We start from the raw sequence: 15,130 nt of genomic DNA, 5'->3' as shown, positions 1-15,130 counted from the left end.
TATCAATCTTCCAATCATTTGTAGTCTCAATATGATAACCATTTGTATTAGTAAACTTCAGATTTACTACAATATATGTTTTGACCATAATCATATAATATGAATGACATATTTGTATATAAGCTCTTCGAGAGCCTTCATTTATTATCCACAATCTAATATTTATCTGGCACTACTGGTATCATGTATTCTTTAGGCAAACATTTAGCTCTTCAGGAGTTGTTGATACATTTTGTACTATCAAAAATTGCTCAGACACTGCTGGTGTCATGAGAGAAAATCACAATCAAATAAACAATGTAAAACAATTGTTTAAGCACACGAAAACTCCTTTTCATAATATTTTTCCACTTCAGGAGGCAATTTCAATTGTGCTACTTCTTCAGGAGCAAATTTAAAATACGAAATATTGAGTATATATTCTCTCAATTATATTAACTCTTCCGGAGGTGAATTGTAATGTATTCACATCAAGAGCGCGTTAATATTTACCCGACTTATTAGTATTGTCACATTCACTTCAGGGAATGGATTAATATTATCAAAAGTTCTCATCCTTCAGGAAATCGAACATAATTATATGAATGCGCATTAATCACATCAAATTGTGATGCTTCAACCTCTTTTAAAATATTTACTACTTCAGGAGCAAATCGAGGCGTGCATTTAATATAAAGAATATTTATGTAGCTTATCTTCAATTGTAACCATAGAAAGCCTAAATTATCACTTCTGGTGATCATAGGCATATACCACTTATGGTAGTTAACAAAATATAATTACAATGAGATATACAAAATATAACCATTTCTTGTAGTTGTATATTTCTTGCAAACTCTGCTAGAGTTTAAGTTGATCTAATAATGTTATCCATATTCTTCAAAATGACATAAACAAGATATATTATAGTAAATATCATTATCAAATCATAATTTTTCTTTATGTACAACAATTACATAACCATACTATCTATTACAAATAACAAAAATTAAAATATTTACATTTCTACAGATTCACCACCGATTACATGACTTGTTTCTCCTTCTGGGAGTGCAAGGTAATCAGTTACATCCAAATGCATGAAGTCTAAATTATCTTCAGAAATAAAATTTGCTTCAACATTTTTCTTTGTCTTCTTTAGGGAGGCTTGATAAAGCTCAATCAGGTGTTTTGGCGTACGACAGGTACGTGACCAGTGCCCTTTTTCTCCACATTTATAGCATGCATTTTCTGCATTTGGTGTTTGCATCGCTTCATGCTTTTGTTCCTTTCTTTTCCACTGCTGGTGGTGAGGAGTGTTCTTTGGTGCATTATTATTATTACCATGATTAGAGTTTCTTTCCCGACCACGACCATGACTACGACTGAGGCCACGACCTTTTCCATGTTTAGCTTGGTGGAAGTTCGTCTCATTCACTTCAGGGAATGGACAAGAACCAGTAGGTCGGCTTTCATGATTTTTCATTAATAGCCCATTATGTTGCTCGGCTATAAGAAGATGTGAGATACGTTCAGAATACTTTTTAAATCCCATCTCTCGATATTGCTGTTGCAGGAGCATATTCGAGGCATGAAAAGTGGTGAAAGCTTTCTCCAACATATCATGATCAGTAATATTATCACCACATAACTTCAATTGGGAAATAATTCTGAACATAGCAGAATTATACTCACTGATAGATTTAAAATCTTGTAGCCTTAGATGAGTCCAATCATATCGTGCATGTGGAAGAACGACCATCTTCAGGTGGTCATATCTATCTTTCAAATTATTCCACAGCATGACTGGATTTTTAACAGTAAGATATTCCATTTTCAGGCCCTCATCAAGGTGATGGCGTAGGAATATCATTGCTTTTGCACGGTCTTGGTTTGATGCTTGATTTTTGTCTTTGATGGTGTCTGGCAGACCCATCGCATCAAGGTGAATTTCAGCATCAAGCACCCAAGTCATGTAGCTTTTGCCCGATATATCCGGGGCTACAAATTCAAGTTTAGAAAGATTTGACATTATTTAGGAAAAGAAAGTTCTTACCTCAGATACTTTCAAAATATTTTCTCGAGATGGCAGAGTCTCGTGCTGATAACGTGTTATAAAAATAAAGATTATAAAGTAAAGACAAGTATAGAGAGAAACTGATATATTATTCGAATTCAAACTGATGTACATAATGAACTGAAATCTCTTCTATTTATATAAGAAAGGAAGCTGCTGTGTAAACTGCTATTATAACCGGTATGGATAATCTTCTACCGGGGGTAATGTTTATCCATAACTGGGTACTGAAAGGATAAGCTTATTATACCCGGTATGGATAATCTTCTACCGTGGGTAATGTTTATCCATAACTGGGTACTGAAAGGATAAACTTATTATATCCGGTATAGATAATCTTCTACTGGGAATAATATTTATTCATAACTGGGTACTGAAAGTATAAACTTATTATACCCGATATGAATAATCTTTTTTACCGAAAGTAATATTTATCTATAATCAGGTATCGAACGGAGTACTAAATGAGCATACCTAATATAATATATTTATAACAAAGTACAATATTGGCCAAAAACTTAGACAACTGAATATAGATGGCTAGATGCTTTCACCGGTGACGGCCTGAGATCAGATTGGTGGTTAGTTAGCGTGAAAGATGGAGAAGGCGGCGAAGCCAAGGGGCCGACTGTGTACCCTCTGTAACGAAAAACGCGCCGCCCTGAAACGTCCTAAAACCCTTGAACAAGTATTCTCACGCTCCCTCCTCTTCACTTCTTTTTTTTTTTTTCCTTTTCTCATTTTGAAGAGCTAAAGTTTTATTCTCTTTTTCTGAATAGATATGCAGGGAGTGCTTTTACGCAGTGTTTGAAGATGAGATTCATAGGGTTATTGTGGATAACCAGCTTTTCAAGCCTGGGGAACGTATAGCTATTGGAGCTTCCGGTGGAAAAGGTCAGTTAATATGTGTTTCACAGAATCTGTGCCTCTCTAGTCGATACCTTCGACCAAAACTTTAAATTTTTTATGCCATCATGGACAAAAAATTGCTAACATATAGTGACACTATTTCCGTATTAGTATGTTCCAAAAGGAATGACACATTTCTATAGCTAGAAATAATTAACATTACACTTCCCGTTTTATACTTAATTAAAGGCTTTAGAACTACACAAATATTATGGCATGATTTAGACACAAGTTTTAAAAAGTCGTCATTTTTTTCATGAACTTCATGCCGATTCAAATAATGTCACATAAATTGAAATGGAGAGAGTAGTATTACCCTTCTTTACTCTCTTGTGAATGTTCTAAATCCACTATCACCTACTACTAAGCATGGATCTTTACTGTATACTGCAAGCCTCGTTAAGCTTGTCGAAATTGGTATATCTTCACCCTGGTTAATCTGTTGTTGTAAATTGCCCCATAGTGGAGAGCTGCTTTTTTAATTGGAATTGGGTAGAATGTTTTTCTTTTTTAATGATGATGGTGTTCGTCCAGCTTGCGCGCAACTCGACTATTCCATCAGATATCTGCTATCTCCCAACATCACAGTTACCAAGTAACTCTGCCGATCAAGGCTTAGGCAGATAGGATGAATTCACCTTGTGTTTTTGTCTCCACTAGGACTTGAACATGAGAACTCATGGTTCTCCTCCCGCTTCATTGACCGCTAGCCACACCCTTGGTTGCTGCACAAAATATTTTCCATATGTGAAAGTTGCTGGTTCCTTTTAAGCATGCCTTCTTTCATACTTGATGAATTAGCCTCAATTGTGATGGTAATCTGGTTGTTTGCAGATTCAACAGTGCTTGCATATGTAATGTCAGAGTTGAACCGTAGACACAACTATGGATTGGATCTCTTCTTACTATCAGTGGATGAAGGCATAACTGGTTACAGAGATGACTCTCTTGAAACAGTCAAAAGAAATGAATTACAGGCAGGGAAAATCTTTTAAAGCTGTCAGTTTGAATCATAGATCTCGTTAAATAACTACTAACTCTGTAATCTATCATATGCTTCATCTTTATCTTTGACTTTTCTCGCTAACCTATGAGAGCAAAACTGCACGAAGCCAAGCTTATCTCACTTGTTTTTCTTAACTTGACCAACATAGTCTGTGTATGTCTTAGGGCATAGCTTGTTTTTAGCCATCTTGTGCTAGATGTTCCAATCCTTTGATGGAGGTGAATGGAACCTTGTCTTTTGTAAACCATAGTGCCTAAACTAGTCATAACGAACTTTGAATATGAAATATTGCAGTTGTTGCAGCCATTTTTCCTATATTATTGTCAAACAGCGGAAAAATCCCAAAGTTTTTCCTCTCTTCCTTTACCAGCATCTTAGCTTGAACCATCTCATTCAAAGCAGCTAAGTCAAGAATGGTATCTTGCATGGTAACAGACAATTTCATCTGCACTTTCATGAGAGAAGGACAATGTAAAAGTATATGATCGCGACTCTTTTATACTTCCAGGGTCAGCAAACATTCAGTAGGAACTTGCTATGTCCAAACATTCTCTGGCTTAGGATAGTGAGGATTCATATAGTCGATCCCACTAACTTGGTTTTGGGGGTGTAGTTGTTTATTCTAATTGAGGAGCTCACATCGTCCACCAATATCTCTTGGTTCTCTAACTATAGCTTTTTTCTCCTCTAATGATGGTGTTCGTCCAGTATAATTTTAAATTGCTACTTTAGCATCAAATTAGCATCTGTAGTTGTCATTTTCCGGGTGTTAAGATGGTGTTGCAGCATCTAGAGTTTCTACATTACGAGTTTGAAATTTTGACTAATTTTTAACCTCTATATCTACTCAATTGTATTGTGACAGTGTTATTGTTGTCTTCTCTTTTCAGTATGGACTTCCTCTAAAAGTAGTTTCCTACAGCGAATTGTATGGTTGGACAATGGATGAAATAGTGAAATTGATAGGCTTGAAGAATAATTGCACATTTTGTGGTGTTTTTCGTCGTCAGGTAATTTGACATACTTGCATTTGGGTTTAAGGATTATATTTTTCATAAATGTCTCCAACGTCTGTACACACAATTCGCACCTTCCCAGCAATTTCTATGTAATATATGTCATTGCATAAAAGGTACATGCAAGAGTACAAACTAAGTTTTGAAATATGGGGAGTTCTATTCTGTGGCTGACATAGTTTTCTGTTTTTCACTTAGCAATCTCCTGAAGTTGCTTTCTTGGCATTCTTCTTGTAGTAATGTTTGGAATGCTTTACATTCCCCTGGAAGTTGCAGTTTCTTGAAACTTCTTCTTCGAAACTGGTAATATGGATATCACAGTGATTATTTTTTGTTTGTAAGGCTCTTGATCGAGGTTCTGCATTGCTAAAGGTAGACAAGCTTGTTACTGGACATAATGCGGATGATATTGCTGAAACAGTCCTTTTAAATATTTTACGAGGTGATATTGCAAGGTAAAAGAAAAAATGCAATTTAGTTCTCTTTTAAGATTCTCTTACTCTTTTCCTTCCCCAAATTATTGATAGGCTTTTTACCTCTAACAAACCAGGTTGAGTAGATGCGCATCTATAATTACTGGAGAAGACGGGCCAATACCAAGATGCAAGCCTTTCAAATACACATATGAGAAGGAAATTGTCATATATCCTTTTCTAGGGTTTATTGGTACCCCTTACTATAACCCCCAAGGAGCTGCTTCTTCCTCAGTAAAATCTTAGTTTTCTGATTGTGGTCACTTATGCCTGTCTTATCTTAACTTGCTGTTTACGTACGCATACTTTAAAAAGCTGGACTACTTCTCTACAGAGTGTAAGTGTATTCTCTTTCCGTCACTTTCAGTTCTAGTACTAGGACTTCTGGTTTTCTTTATTTGCTGTTATTATTTCTGTTCTCTTTGTTGAAGCTCTTTATTGTGTGCCGTGTGCATGCTGGTCCACCTTATTCTCTCTCTTTCCCTCCTTTACAATAGAAAGAGGCGCATATGTTGTTAAAGAGGTTTTTGAGAGAAAGTGACAGTATGAACATGTCTTAAAATTGCTACATCTTAGAATAGCTCAGTACTAAAAATTTCTCCCCACATCTGGTCATTCTATATGCCCTTTACTGAACAAAATGATAGTCATGTACCATATACTATCTACATTGCAAAAATACATTTCAAATATATTTTGTCTACAATATATGAAAGTAGCAACATCTGAACTACTCAAGTACTTCCCCAACCACATTATGATTGATCTACTTTTTAGCGCTGTCTGTAGCAAAAAGTTGACCTCTATCTTAACATTTTTCTGTCTGAAGATCTACCAGTATAGACCTAATGCTACCTTGTATTGTTCCATATAGTGATATTTTTCGGCCAACTGCTTCACTTCTTCAAACTACAGAGCTCTTCTTTATCAATCTCATTATAATAATTATCGACAAGATTTTACTCTTAAGCTCTGAGAGTTGACCAATTAGAGTTGGACGGAGGAAGTAGTAATTTGGATGTTTTTGAATCTGCAACTACCTCCATTATATGTCCTTGTTGCACTTGGGAACATTTAATGATCATCTATTGGTAATAATTTTCTTGTATGACATGCATATAATGTCTATATTATAATATTTGAATTTTTTACCATTGCCAGCCCTTTGCCCATCTATTGATTATGGTTTTACATTCATTCCTGGTTGTGGGACATTTCTTTTACGTATGTATTGTGAACGTCCGAGCACTCAATGTCGTTGAGGCTTCATCTCTACTGCACGCGTGAAACATATTTTCAATATAATTGTCTGGAATAAGTGGCAGCGACAAGTGCTTGTTTCCTTTAGATGCCATATGATCCAATACTGAACTCATCTTACTAATTTGTTTTAGCTTTGTCATATCCTTGTGCATCATCCTAAAAAGGTTAGCTGTTATGAAATGCAGGTATTTATTCCCCTAATGCTTACCGTGGCTTTGCTCGTGAGTTCATTAAAGATTTAGAAAGGATAAGGTAGTTCCCAGTTGAAAGTCTTCCAGAAAAGAAAATTTCTTTTAAAGTGCTTTCTGTGGTGTATAAATTAGTCTTTCTGTGGATGCAAAATGCTTTTCTTCTTGACAAATAACTATGTAATCATGATGACAGACCAAGAGCCATTCTCGACATTATCAAATCAGGCGAGGACTTTCGGATCTCCACCTCTACAAAGATGCCAGAACAAGGAAATTGTGAAAGATGTGGTTATATATCCAGCCAGGTAAAGACGATTCTTCTAGTGCCTTGCATTTTGCAATACTCGAGTTCTAGCATCTATCTTGAAGTATAATTTGTTCAGATGATCAGTATGCTTTCCCTTTACTGGTTATTACTTCTTCAAGATGTAACTCGTAAGTGCTGTCATTGGACATCAATCTCCTATGCACTAGCAAACTTGACTGGTTAAATTTTACAGAAAGGACTGCTTGTTAGTACTTGCATTTAACTGAATTGAGTCCTCACTGGTACATTCCTTGTGTAAATCTGCAGAAATGGTGCAAAGCATGTGTCTTGCTTGAGGGCCTCAATCGTGGCTTACCGAAGTTAGGCATTGGGCGGAGTCGAGATCTTGATAACAAACGTAATACTAATATGAGACAAGCTAATGGAACACAAAATTTACAGAGCAAGCAGTGTGGAAGCTTGGACTTTTGAATTATCATATAGCTGTATAATCGTTGTATGAATTCTCAGTGGTGATCATTGCGATCTTTGGTTGAAACAGCTAAAAGAACGGCTTTAATTCAGGGTACTGCCTCAACTATGTAGCTTATTACAATCCGAGTTTGTTGCATTTATGGAGGTCCGAAAGAAGCCTCCCAAGTCTATCCTGCAATTTTATTCCAAAAGCTTTTAATAACGTTCTTTTCACTGATATACTTCAATTTATCAACGATCCAATTAGAATAAGAATTCCGTCGCCTCCACTTGTAAGACTCTCTAAAGAAGTCCAAATAGACATGTACCTTTCTCCGAATTGAGGAGACACAGACACGGCAAAGGATACTGAATAGAACAACTGCAGCTTCTCCGTAACAAGAGCACGTTATCTCACTGTAACACTGGAGCAATACAAATTAAAAGCCTCATATCAATACGAAATTCAGAGTTGAGAAATTCAATGTCTGTAAGGATTTTCAACAAATGTACAATGCAGATGAGCTAAAATATATGGAGTATTAGCAACATGGGAGTCCTCTTAGGCAACTATGAATTCTTGCGCAACATGAGACCCCTCTTTGGCAACTATGACATCTCGCGCACCACAAAATTCAAGTTAAGAAATTCAAAGGTTCAACAAATGTACAATTGACGTGAGTTATATGGAGTATAAGCAAACATGGGAGTCCTCTTCAGCAACTATGACTTCTTGCGCACCCCTTCATTAATGAACATCCATGATTCAGTATTTCCTGCGTATTCCATCACAACTTCATTAATTTAAATGAAAATATATCCAAGAGGCCTCATCGAAGGGCTTTTCAGAACATCAATATAATCATCTGATCCAAGATCAAATGTAGAAAATAAGATTACATTTGGATCTGCATATGACAACATCCCCCTTTAAAAACACCAAGCAAAAGCAGTTATGTGACATGCAATATAATCATCTGATCCAAGATCAAAAGTAGAAAATAAGATTACATTTGGATCTGCATATGACAACATCCCCCTTTAAAAACACCAAGCAAAAGCAGTTATGTGACATGCAATATAATCATCTGACTCCTCTTGGACTAGTAGTACATCCTTCATCAAAAAGTAAATCAATCTAACCCAAAGGACATACTCCAACTTTTTCCCCTAATCACTTGAAATCCTACATATCACATACAATCAAATCCAAGAACCTCAAATGTAAACGGAAGAGCCGACTGATCTAAAAAATATATTCCAATTGTGAACAACTGCTAGGACTTCTGATAACTCCCGAGTTGGCACTCATGAATTTGGAGAGTTCTAACATCTTTTAAGTGCTTGAGAAACCTTAAGAGAGCCATTTAAGAGGATTTGAAGGTCTACAATATGCTTAAGTGGTTATTTACAAGGAGGAAACCAAGACTTAGCCTCTCTAGCATATTTTAATTAAGATGAATTCTAAGGGTATTTTGGTAAATTACTTAAATCAAATGTAATCCCTAGCATAAATAGTTGCAGTAGGGTTATAGTTCATTAGTTTTTGTTGATTGAAATATTGAGGCTCCTTGTGAGTGTCAAGGGAAGAACCCTTGTATCTCTTCATTGAAACTCTGTTTGATTTTCCTATGTAAGGAATTTCATGCATGAATTCAATTCTCTTCCCCCTTGATTTTAATCTAGTAATTGAATGTTAGTTTGATTATTAGATTAACCCTTCTTTTTCCAATCCGTACGTATTTTCCATCTCTCTCGGAATGTTTACTTGAATTCCTTGTTCGCAACATTTTTTTTTATCAACTTCAATTTTTTCTTCTTTCGCTTTTCTCAAATGCTTAAGGAGGGCAAGAAAATTTTCTTTTACTCCAATTGAGTCATACGGTGAAGGGGTGTCATCAATAATTTAAGCTACTGGATCATTAGGAGGATAATACAATTATTGCTAGTCTTTGCAAGCCATTTCATCTGAAGAATGGATGCACCATGTCATTTATGACTGCATATCATATAAGGCTCCAAAAATGACTGGGAAGGAGAGTTTTAAGGCAATACCTCACATCGGCCAACTGGTCTCTCTTTTGGATCTTGCTAAGGGATCTAAAATCATAAGTGTATAGGGGAAAAGAGGTGGTGCTATTTTTTCATTATCAAACTTTGCAAGTTTTTAACAATTGCTTAGAGGATACTGACGTGAAGGATCTTGCTAGGACTTTTAATATACCTGGATCCCAAGAAGAGGAAAAGGAAGAATCACCAATAAAACTGGAATCCATGGTATCAAATAAGTCTTGGAAAGCTTTATTGAAACGATAGAGAAAATTTAAGGCAGAAAGGTGTTCAAAGATTTCTAAGAGACCCAATTGTACAGCATCAAGAGTCATAAGCAAGAGCCCAGATGGAGCTACTGCAAATTGCAAAAGCAGCTTTGCGAAAAGTCTTTAGACTGGAACACTATTCAGCAGGAGGGGCAAGTTTTTTTTATAGGTAATGTAAGGAAATTATTGATGTAAAAAGCCAGCACTACGGGAATGCCGTCGAACAGTACATCCAAAGGGAACTTTATAGTGTGTAAAAAAGAACTGACAAAGTCAATCGTGGCATCCGGCTCTAATACACTTGTTGTAGCACTATTGCACCAAAACAACAACAACAAACCAAGTGTAATTCCACTAGTGGGGTCGGAGGAGGATAGTGTATGCGGACCTCACACCTACCCTGAAAAGGTAGAGACGTTTCAGATAGACCCCCGACTCAAAGAATGATGAAAAAAGGATGCAGTAACAACCAGCAGTAATATCAGCAACATAGCAAAAAAACCGAAGCAAAAGAAACAACAAGTAATAACAGAAATCTAAAAATAAGAAAGTACAAGACTAATACTAATACTACTGCCATGGATAAGGAAAACACACGACTACCCACTAACATTCTACCCTAATTCTCAACTTCCACACCCTCCTATCAAGAGTCATGTCCTCGGTAAGCTAAAGCAACAACATGTCTTGCCTAATCACCTCTCCCAACACTTTTGTGGCCTAACCTCTACCTCTCTTAAGACCAACCAAGGCCAACATCTCACACCTCCTTGCTAGGGCATCATTATCTCTCTTCTTCACATGCCCGAACAATCTAAGTCTCGCTTCCCGCATCTTGTCCTTCACGGAGGCCACATGCACCTTGTCCCGAATATCTTCATTCTTAATCTTAACTAATCCTGATATGCCCACACATCCATCTCAACATCCTTATTTCTGCCACCTTCATTCTCATTTCTGCCACCCTATTGCACCAAACACTATGCAAAAATATACACTTGAATTGTAGATTAACTACATTGTCCTTCATATCTTCACAAACTTTAGAATTTCTTTCCTTTCATCTAACCCACCATACCACTTCTGAAATAGACATCGAAGTGTCCCGGGATGATTTAAGCATGTCCACCTTGTGCAAAGGAGGTCCAGAGTATTTTTTGGCAAGCTATCTTCCCAGTGCAGATTTATTTCATACTAAAAACAACCTTATAAATCAAATGCAAGGGTTAGATGGCTTCAACAGAAGGATGATAATTTTTTTGAGAAGAAAAAAAATAATGGTTTTCAGAAAGAAGGCATTGGGTTCTACGATCTGATATCTAAAAGACAAACTAGATACATAGGTTGTCATCCTTCAGAATTTCATTCATAATAGATTGAATATTGAAGAACAGGTTAAGCTGCACAATATATCAAACATATGAAATCAAAGTAGTTCTCTTCAACTTGAAGAAAGGTAAGGACGGAAACAGAAGTGTGTACGTATGAATTTTTTCACAGCAAATTGGGATATTGGGCTTCCGATTTCATTTCCGCTAATGTTAACTTCTTATTGATACGTACCTGTTACATGTTGTTAACTCCTCTCCTAGACACTGGTGCACACATGGTATTCAGAACTATAGCCGGTCGTAATGAACTCTATAAGGTTATGTCTAAAGCTACTAATGATAGATTTACACTGATCTGCTAAGCAATAGCCAGAGAAACTAGCTGAGAAAATAACAAATGAGTGTGGGACAATGCGCTCTAAGGATTGACATCATGCAGCTACATGACATAATAAATTGGGCAATTCTGCTGCTATACTCGGCGTATTTGAATTTTTCCAATTGTTTGTCAATTGCATTGATACACGATTCTCAGCTAATACACGATTCTCAGTGTGTCTAGATGGTGCTCCAGTGGGATATTTGGCTGTGGTTGAGGACCTGGACAGGGGAGCATATCCCTCCCGACCCACTGCTACTAGGAATGGAGGTATTCATAGGCATGTACCAACATAAGTTTCCATGCTCATACTTTTGATTTTCATCAGAGATGTCAAGAGAGACAGCTATTAGTCTATTACACATATTGGAACCACTGAGCTGTCAATTTCTTTCATCAAGACTTGCTGCATGATTTTCAAGAACTTTAAGACTTATGTTGAAACTTGCAAAAGAATTGTGCTTATCTTTCACAATAATCAAATGAGGAAGGAAGACTTGGTTGGATTGATTAGTTTGCTTATAGCAACTACCATCAGAGTACCTCTACTTCTAGCAAGCTGAACAACTAAGCCTACATGAACTAGTTGAGGATATCATTAGCAGAACCAGACGATGGGAAAATAAGATACTGATGTATGCTGAGCGAGTTCACTTAATTAATCAGCTGCATGCCGTATCCAAGCATGCTTTACAAATATCAGCATACTGACTAAGAAAGTCCCTGCACATTAAAACTATCAGATCTTTCTGTGGTTTGCTAGACGTGAAGTACATCGTAGCAAAGACCTGTATTTGACTGGGATAAAAAAAAATTGAATTAAGCTTCCATAAGAGACACATTCGGTCAATTTATAGCAACAAGATACCATGTCGTTTAATGGGTAAACACTGGTTAGTAAAGAAATTTTTTTTCGGAAGTAAAGATGCATGCTGATTGTTCCCGGGTTTGAAGAAGTTATCAGCAGTGCTGCAATGCAATCCTATGAGATTTCCAGTAGGATATAGTTGTTACATTTCCTATGCTTTGACCCACAGCATAAACTGAGTCCTCTCCACTTGGTTTTTTATTTTTTTCGATTTTGTCGCCAAGATTGGGGATAACCGGATAAGTACCGCCGCTGCAGTCAGTGACTCCATATAAGATGGAGGATAAGAACAGTCTAGGAGATCCAACATTGCTACCACTATCATCTCTAATACTGATTCTGAGGATTCTCTTAAATGTCCAACTAGCGAATAAAGTTGGAACACACTTGTGCATCAATTGTTTCACCTAAGAATCAAAAAACTTATGGAGGCTAGTTTGGTTCAAAAAGAGTTGCTATAATCAATGATTTATTAGATTTAAAGCAATAGTGTAGAACAAACACAGAAGAGTTACAGCTTTAAAGATGACGAAAAAAATGAAATGACTGAATTATTAATAACTAAAAGTGGTTAAAAGAAAACATATCAGCAGCAGCTTATACATGCATCAAAATTACAAGTAATTCAATGGAGAGAACACAGCCTTCAATTCACTTATACGAATAACAACGAAAATATAATGTGTACTTTCATATAAAATGAGAGAAAAGGGAAGTAAAACTTTCAATACCGTTGATTTGAATAGTAATTCCTAATCATGCCAATGCGAAATTCTACTCACAAGGACTGGATCAATAACCAATATAGCTTGGGTCTCCAGTATACTCAGCAATTTGTTCAAGTCGCACTTTGAGTAACTCCTTCGTATCGCCATCTCGGACAGTTGCAGTCTCATCCTCACTATCCTTATCAACCAAGTGTCCATAAACACCTTTGTGCCTGCCATACAGAACCAGAACAGGACCACCACGCTTTGGCAGAGCTGTCTCAAGCAAGTCCTGATCCACACTTTGTATCAACTCCCTAGTTTCATCCATCCATATATCACAAGTCGTCGGCCCAACCACATCCATAATTTCCCCTTTCTTTAGATACAACCTTCCCCTTTTCAAATCCCTACTTATAATCCTAACTCTAATGTGACTAGCAAGCCAAGATACTTTATCTCGCCTTTCATCTCTACTTCTTCTGCTGTCCTTTTTCCGCTCCGTTGTCGCTTCATCTCTACTTCTACCATCAAAAAACTGCTTTCTAACCCCATCACTACTATTACTCTTTTCTTCTTTAATCTTCAATTCTTTCAACTTTTTCAAACACCTCTCCTCTTCCACTGAACCCAATTCAGCCACGTCCCGTGCCTGAAGTTTCACCTCTTCGTCTCGTTTCGCAAGCTTTAAAATTACTAAATCCCCACAGCTTTTCACCTCCAAAACTCTTCCTTTCATTCCCATTTCTTTTCCTCTCACTACCCTCACTTCCTTCCCTACATATAATCCTTTCCCTCCTTTTTCCCTATCTTTCTTCCCACCATTAACATCACTATGATCTCCCTTAACACCTCCTTCACCCTTCTTACTACTTTGTTTTGGTTCTGGTATTTCAGGTGTGAATCCAATACCTTCTTTTGCTGTCCACCTTTTATACTCAACAGCTTTAACATCTTCTTTAGCATTCCTACCTATCCCTCTACCTTCAACCCACCCATAACCTTTCAACAAAGCAGCCCCAAATTCCTCCACCGGCATATCAGTAAATTCATCTATCCCGTTATGATCTGGTAACCTCTTCATATCTTCTTTAAACTGACGCGCCATCGGATCAATCATTTGGCTGGGGTTAGGGTTAGTGTTAGGGTTAGGGTTAGAGTTTTCGTATTGGCGGAGATTGAGGCCGTAAGAGATGGAATCTGACGACGGATCGACAGCAGTGCCGCCAGTGTCAAGTTCGAATTGGAGCGGTTGATCGGCGGAAGAGGTGGAATCGGGTTGGAGAGGGAGTTCAAGATTTTTCATCCGTTTGATAGGGCGCCATTCGTTGGGTTTTGGAGGTATTATGAGTGCGTCTTTGGTGGAACTCGCCGGAGGTTTGGACGGGTCAAATTCGGTGACGTACTCTTTATCGGTGGGGTTGGTGGAGCTGCGGGGATCGTCGGCGGAAAAGGTCTGAGAAGAAGACGGTAGATGCTTTTTTAGGTTTGAAGATGGCTTTGAAGAGAGAGAAAACGATAGCTTCATTGTCGCTGGAACCGGAGTCGGCGATCGCAAACTTCAACGTCGGCGAATTTGCCGATATCCAAAACCCGAGAATGATTGATGTGAATGTGATTTGAAGGAGATTACTTTGTTAAAAGGTGATAATGCCGTACAAAACCTTAGCCACTTTGGAATGAAATTGGATTTGTGTCTAATACTCTAATTATATGATTTCGGTGTATTAACAAAAAAAGAAAATACTCCTACTAGTACTACTATAATTTTGTTATAAATATATTATATTATGGATGTTCATTTAGTACTCCGTTGTAATAAGCTTCCCGAAGAAACTTATCCATGTGGGACTCCACCGTAAATATGTTTATCTATTTAGTACTATATTGGA

At 37.2% G+C, this 15,130-nt stretch overlaps 2 protein-coding genes across 3 annotated transcripts; one reads left to right on the top strand and one right to left on the bottom strand.

Annotated features, from left to right (window-relative positions):
- Positions 1-2,551: 2,551 nt before the first annotated feature.
- On the top strand, positions 2,552-7,858 carry LOC107819376 (cytoplasmic tRNA 2-thiolation protein 1). Its single transcript, XM_016645485.2, has 10 exons — positions 2,552-2,744; positions 2,836-2,950; positions 3,800-3,942; positions 4,862-4,981; positions 5,330-5,442; positions 5,538-5,630; positions 5,757-5,797; positions 6,909-6,975; positions 7,108-7,219; positions 7,489-7,858. The coding sequence occupies exons 1-10, from the start codon at positions 2,655-2,657 to the stop codon at positions 7,651-7,653; spliced, it is 1,059 nt and encodes a 352-aa protein (XP_016500971.1). The 5' UTR covers positions 2,552-2,654; the 3' UTR covers positions 7,654-7,858.
- LOC107819375 (protein MOS2) lies at positions 7,632-14,922 on the bottom strand. 2 transcript variants are annotated; one of them, XM_075253196.1, is made up of 3 exons: positions 13,263-14,915; positions 7,965-8,060; positions 7,632-7,828 (listed from the first exon to the last, which is right to left on the bottom strand). In XM_075253196.1, the coding sequence occupies exon 1, from the start codon at positions 14,764-14,766 to the stop codon at positions 13,324-13,326; it is 1,443 nt and encodes a 480-aa protein (XP_075109297.1). In that variant the 5' UTR covers positions 14,767-14,915; the 3' UTR covers positions 7,632-7,828; positions 7,965-8,060; positions 13,263-13,323. The 2 variants fall into 2 exon arrangements, with proteins under 2 accessions (XP_075109297.1, XP_016500970.2); XM_016645484.2 differs by lacking the exons at positions 7,632-7,828; positions 7,965-8,060 and adding an exon at positions 8,070-8,411 and having other exon boundaries at positions 13,263-14,922.
- Between the last annotated feature and the right edge of the window lie 208 nt (positions 14,923-15,130).

The sequence above is a fragment of the Nicotiana tabacum genome, chromosome 1 (genome assembly GCF_000715075.1).
Source record: "Nicotiana tabacum cultivar K326 chromosome 1, ASM71507v2, whole genome shotgun sequence".
NCBI classification, from domain to species: Eukaryota; Viridiplantae; Streptophyta; class Magnoliopsida; order Solanales; family Solanaceae; genus Nicotiana; species Nicotiana tabacum.
The sequence above is the reverse complement of the archived record's forward strand: the minus strand, read 5'-3'. Positions and strand labels throughout refer to the sequence as shown.

What these genes read in the sequence shown, in the direction of transcription:
- LOC107819376 (XM_016645485.2), top strand. Translation starts at nt 2,655, where the DNA reads ATGGAGAAGGCGGCGAAGCCAAGGGGCCGACTGTGTACCCTCTGTAAC. An exon ending in GGACTACTTCTCTACAGAGT is followed by an intron (nt 5,798 to 6,908) that starts GTAAGTGTATTC and finishes TATGAAATGCAG; the next exon opens with GTATTTATTCCCCTAATGCT. An exon ending in GTGGTTATATATCCAGCCAG is followed by an intron (nt 7,220 to 7,488) that starts GTAAAGACGATT and finishes GTAAATCTGCAG; the next exon opens with AAATGGTGCAAAGCATGTGT.
- LOC107819375 (XM_016645484.2), bottom strand. Translation starts at nt 14,766, where the DNA reads ATGAAGCTATCGTTTTCTCTCTCTTCAAAGCCATCTTCAAACCTAAAA.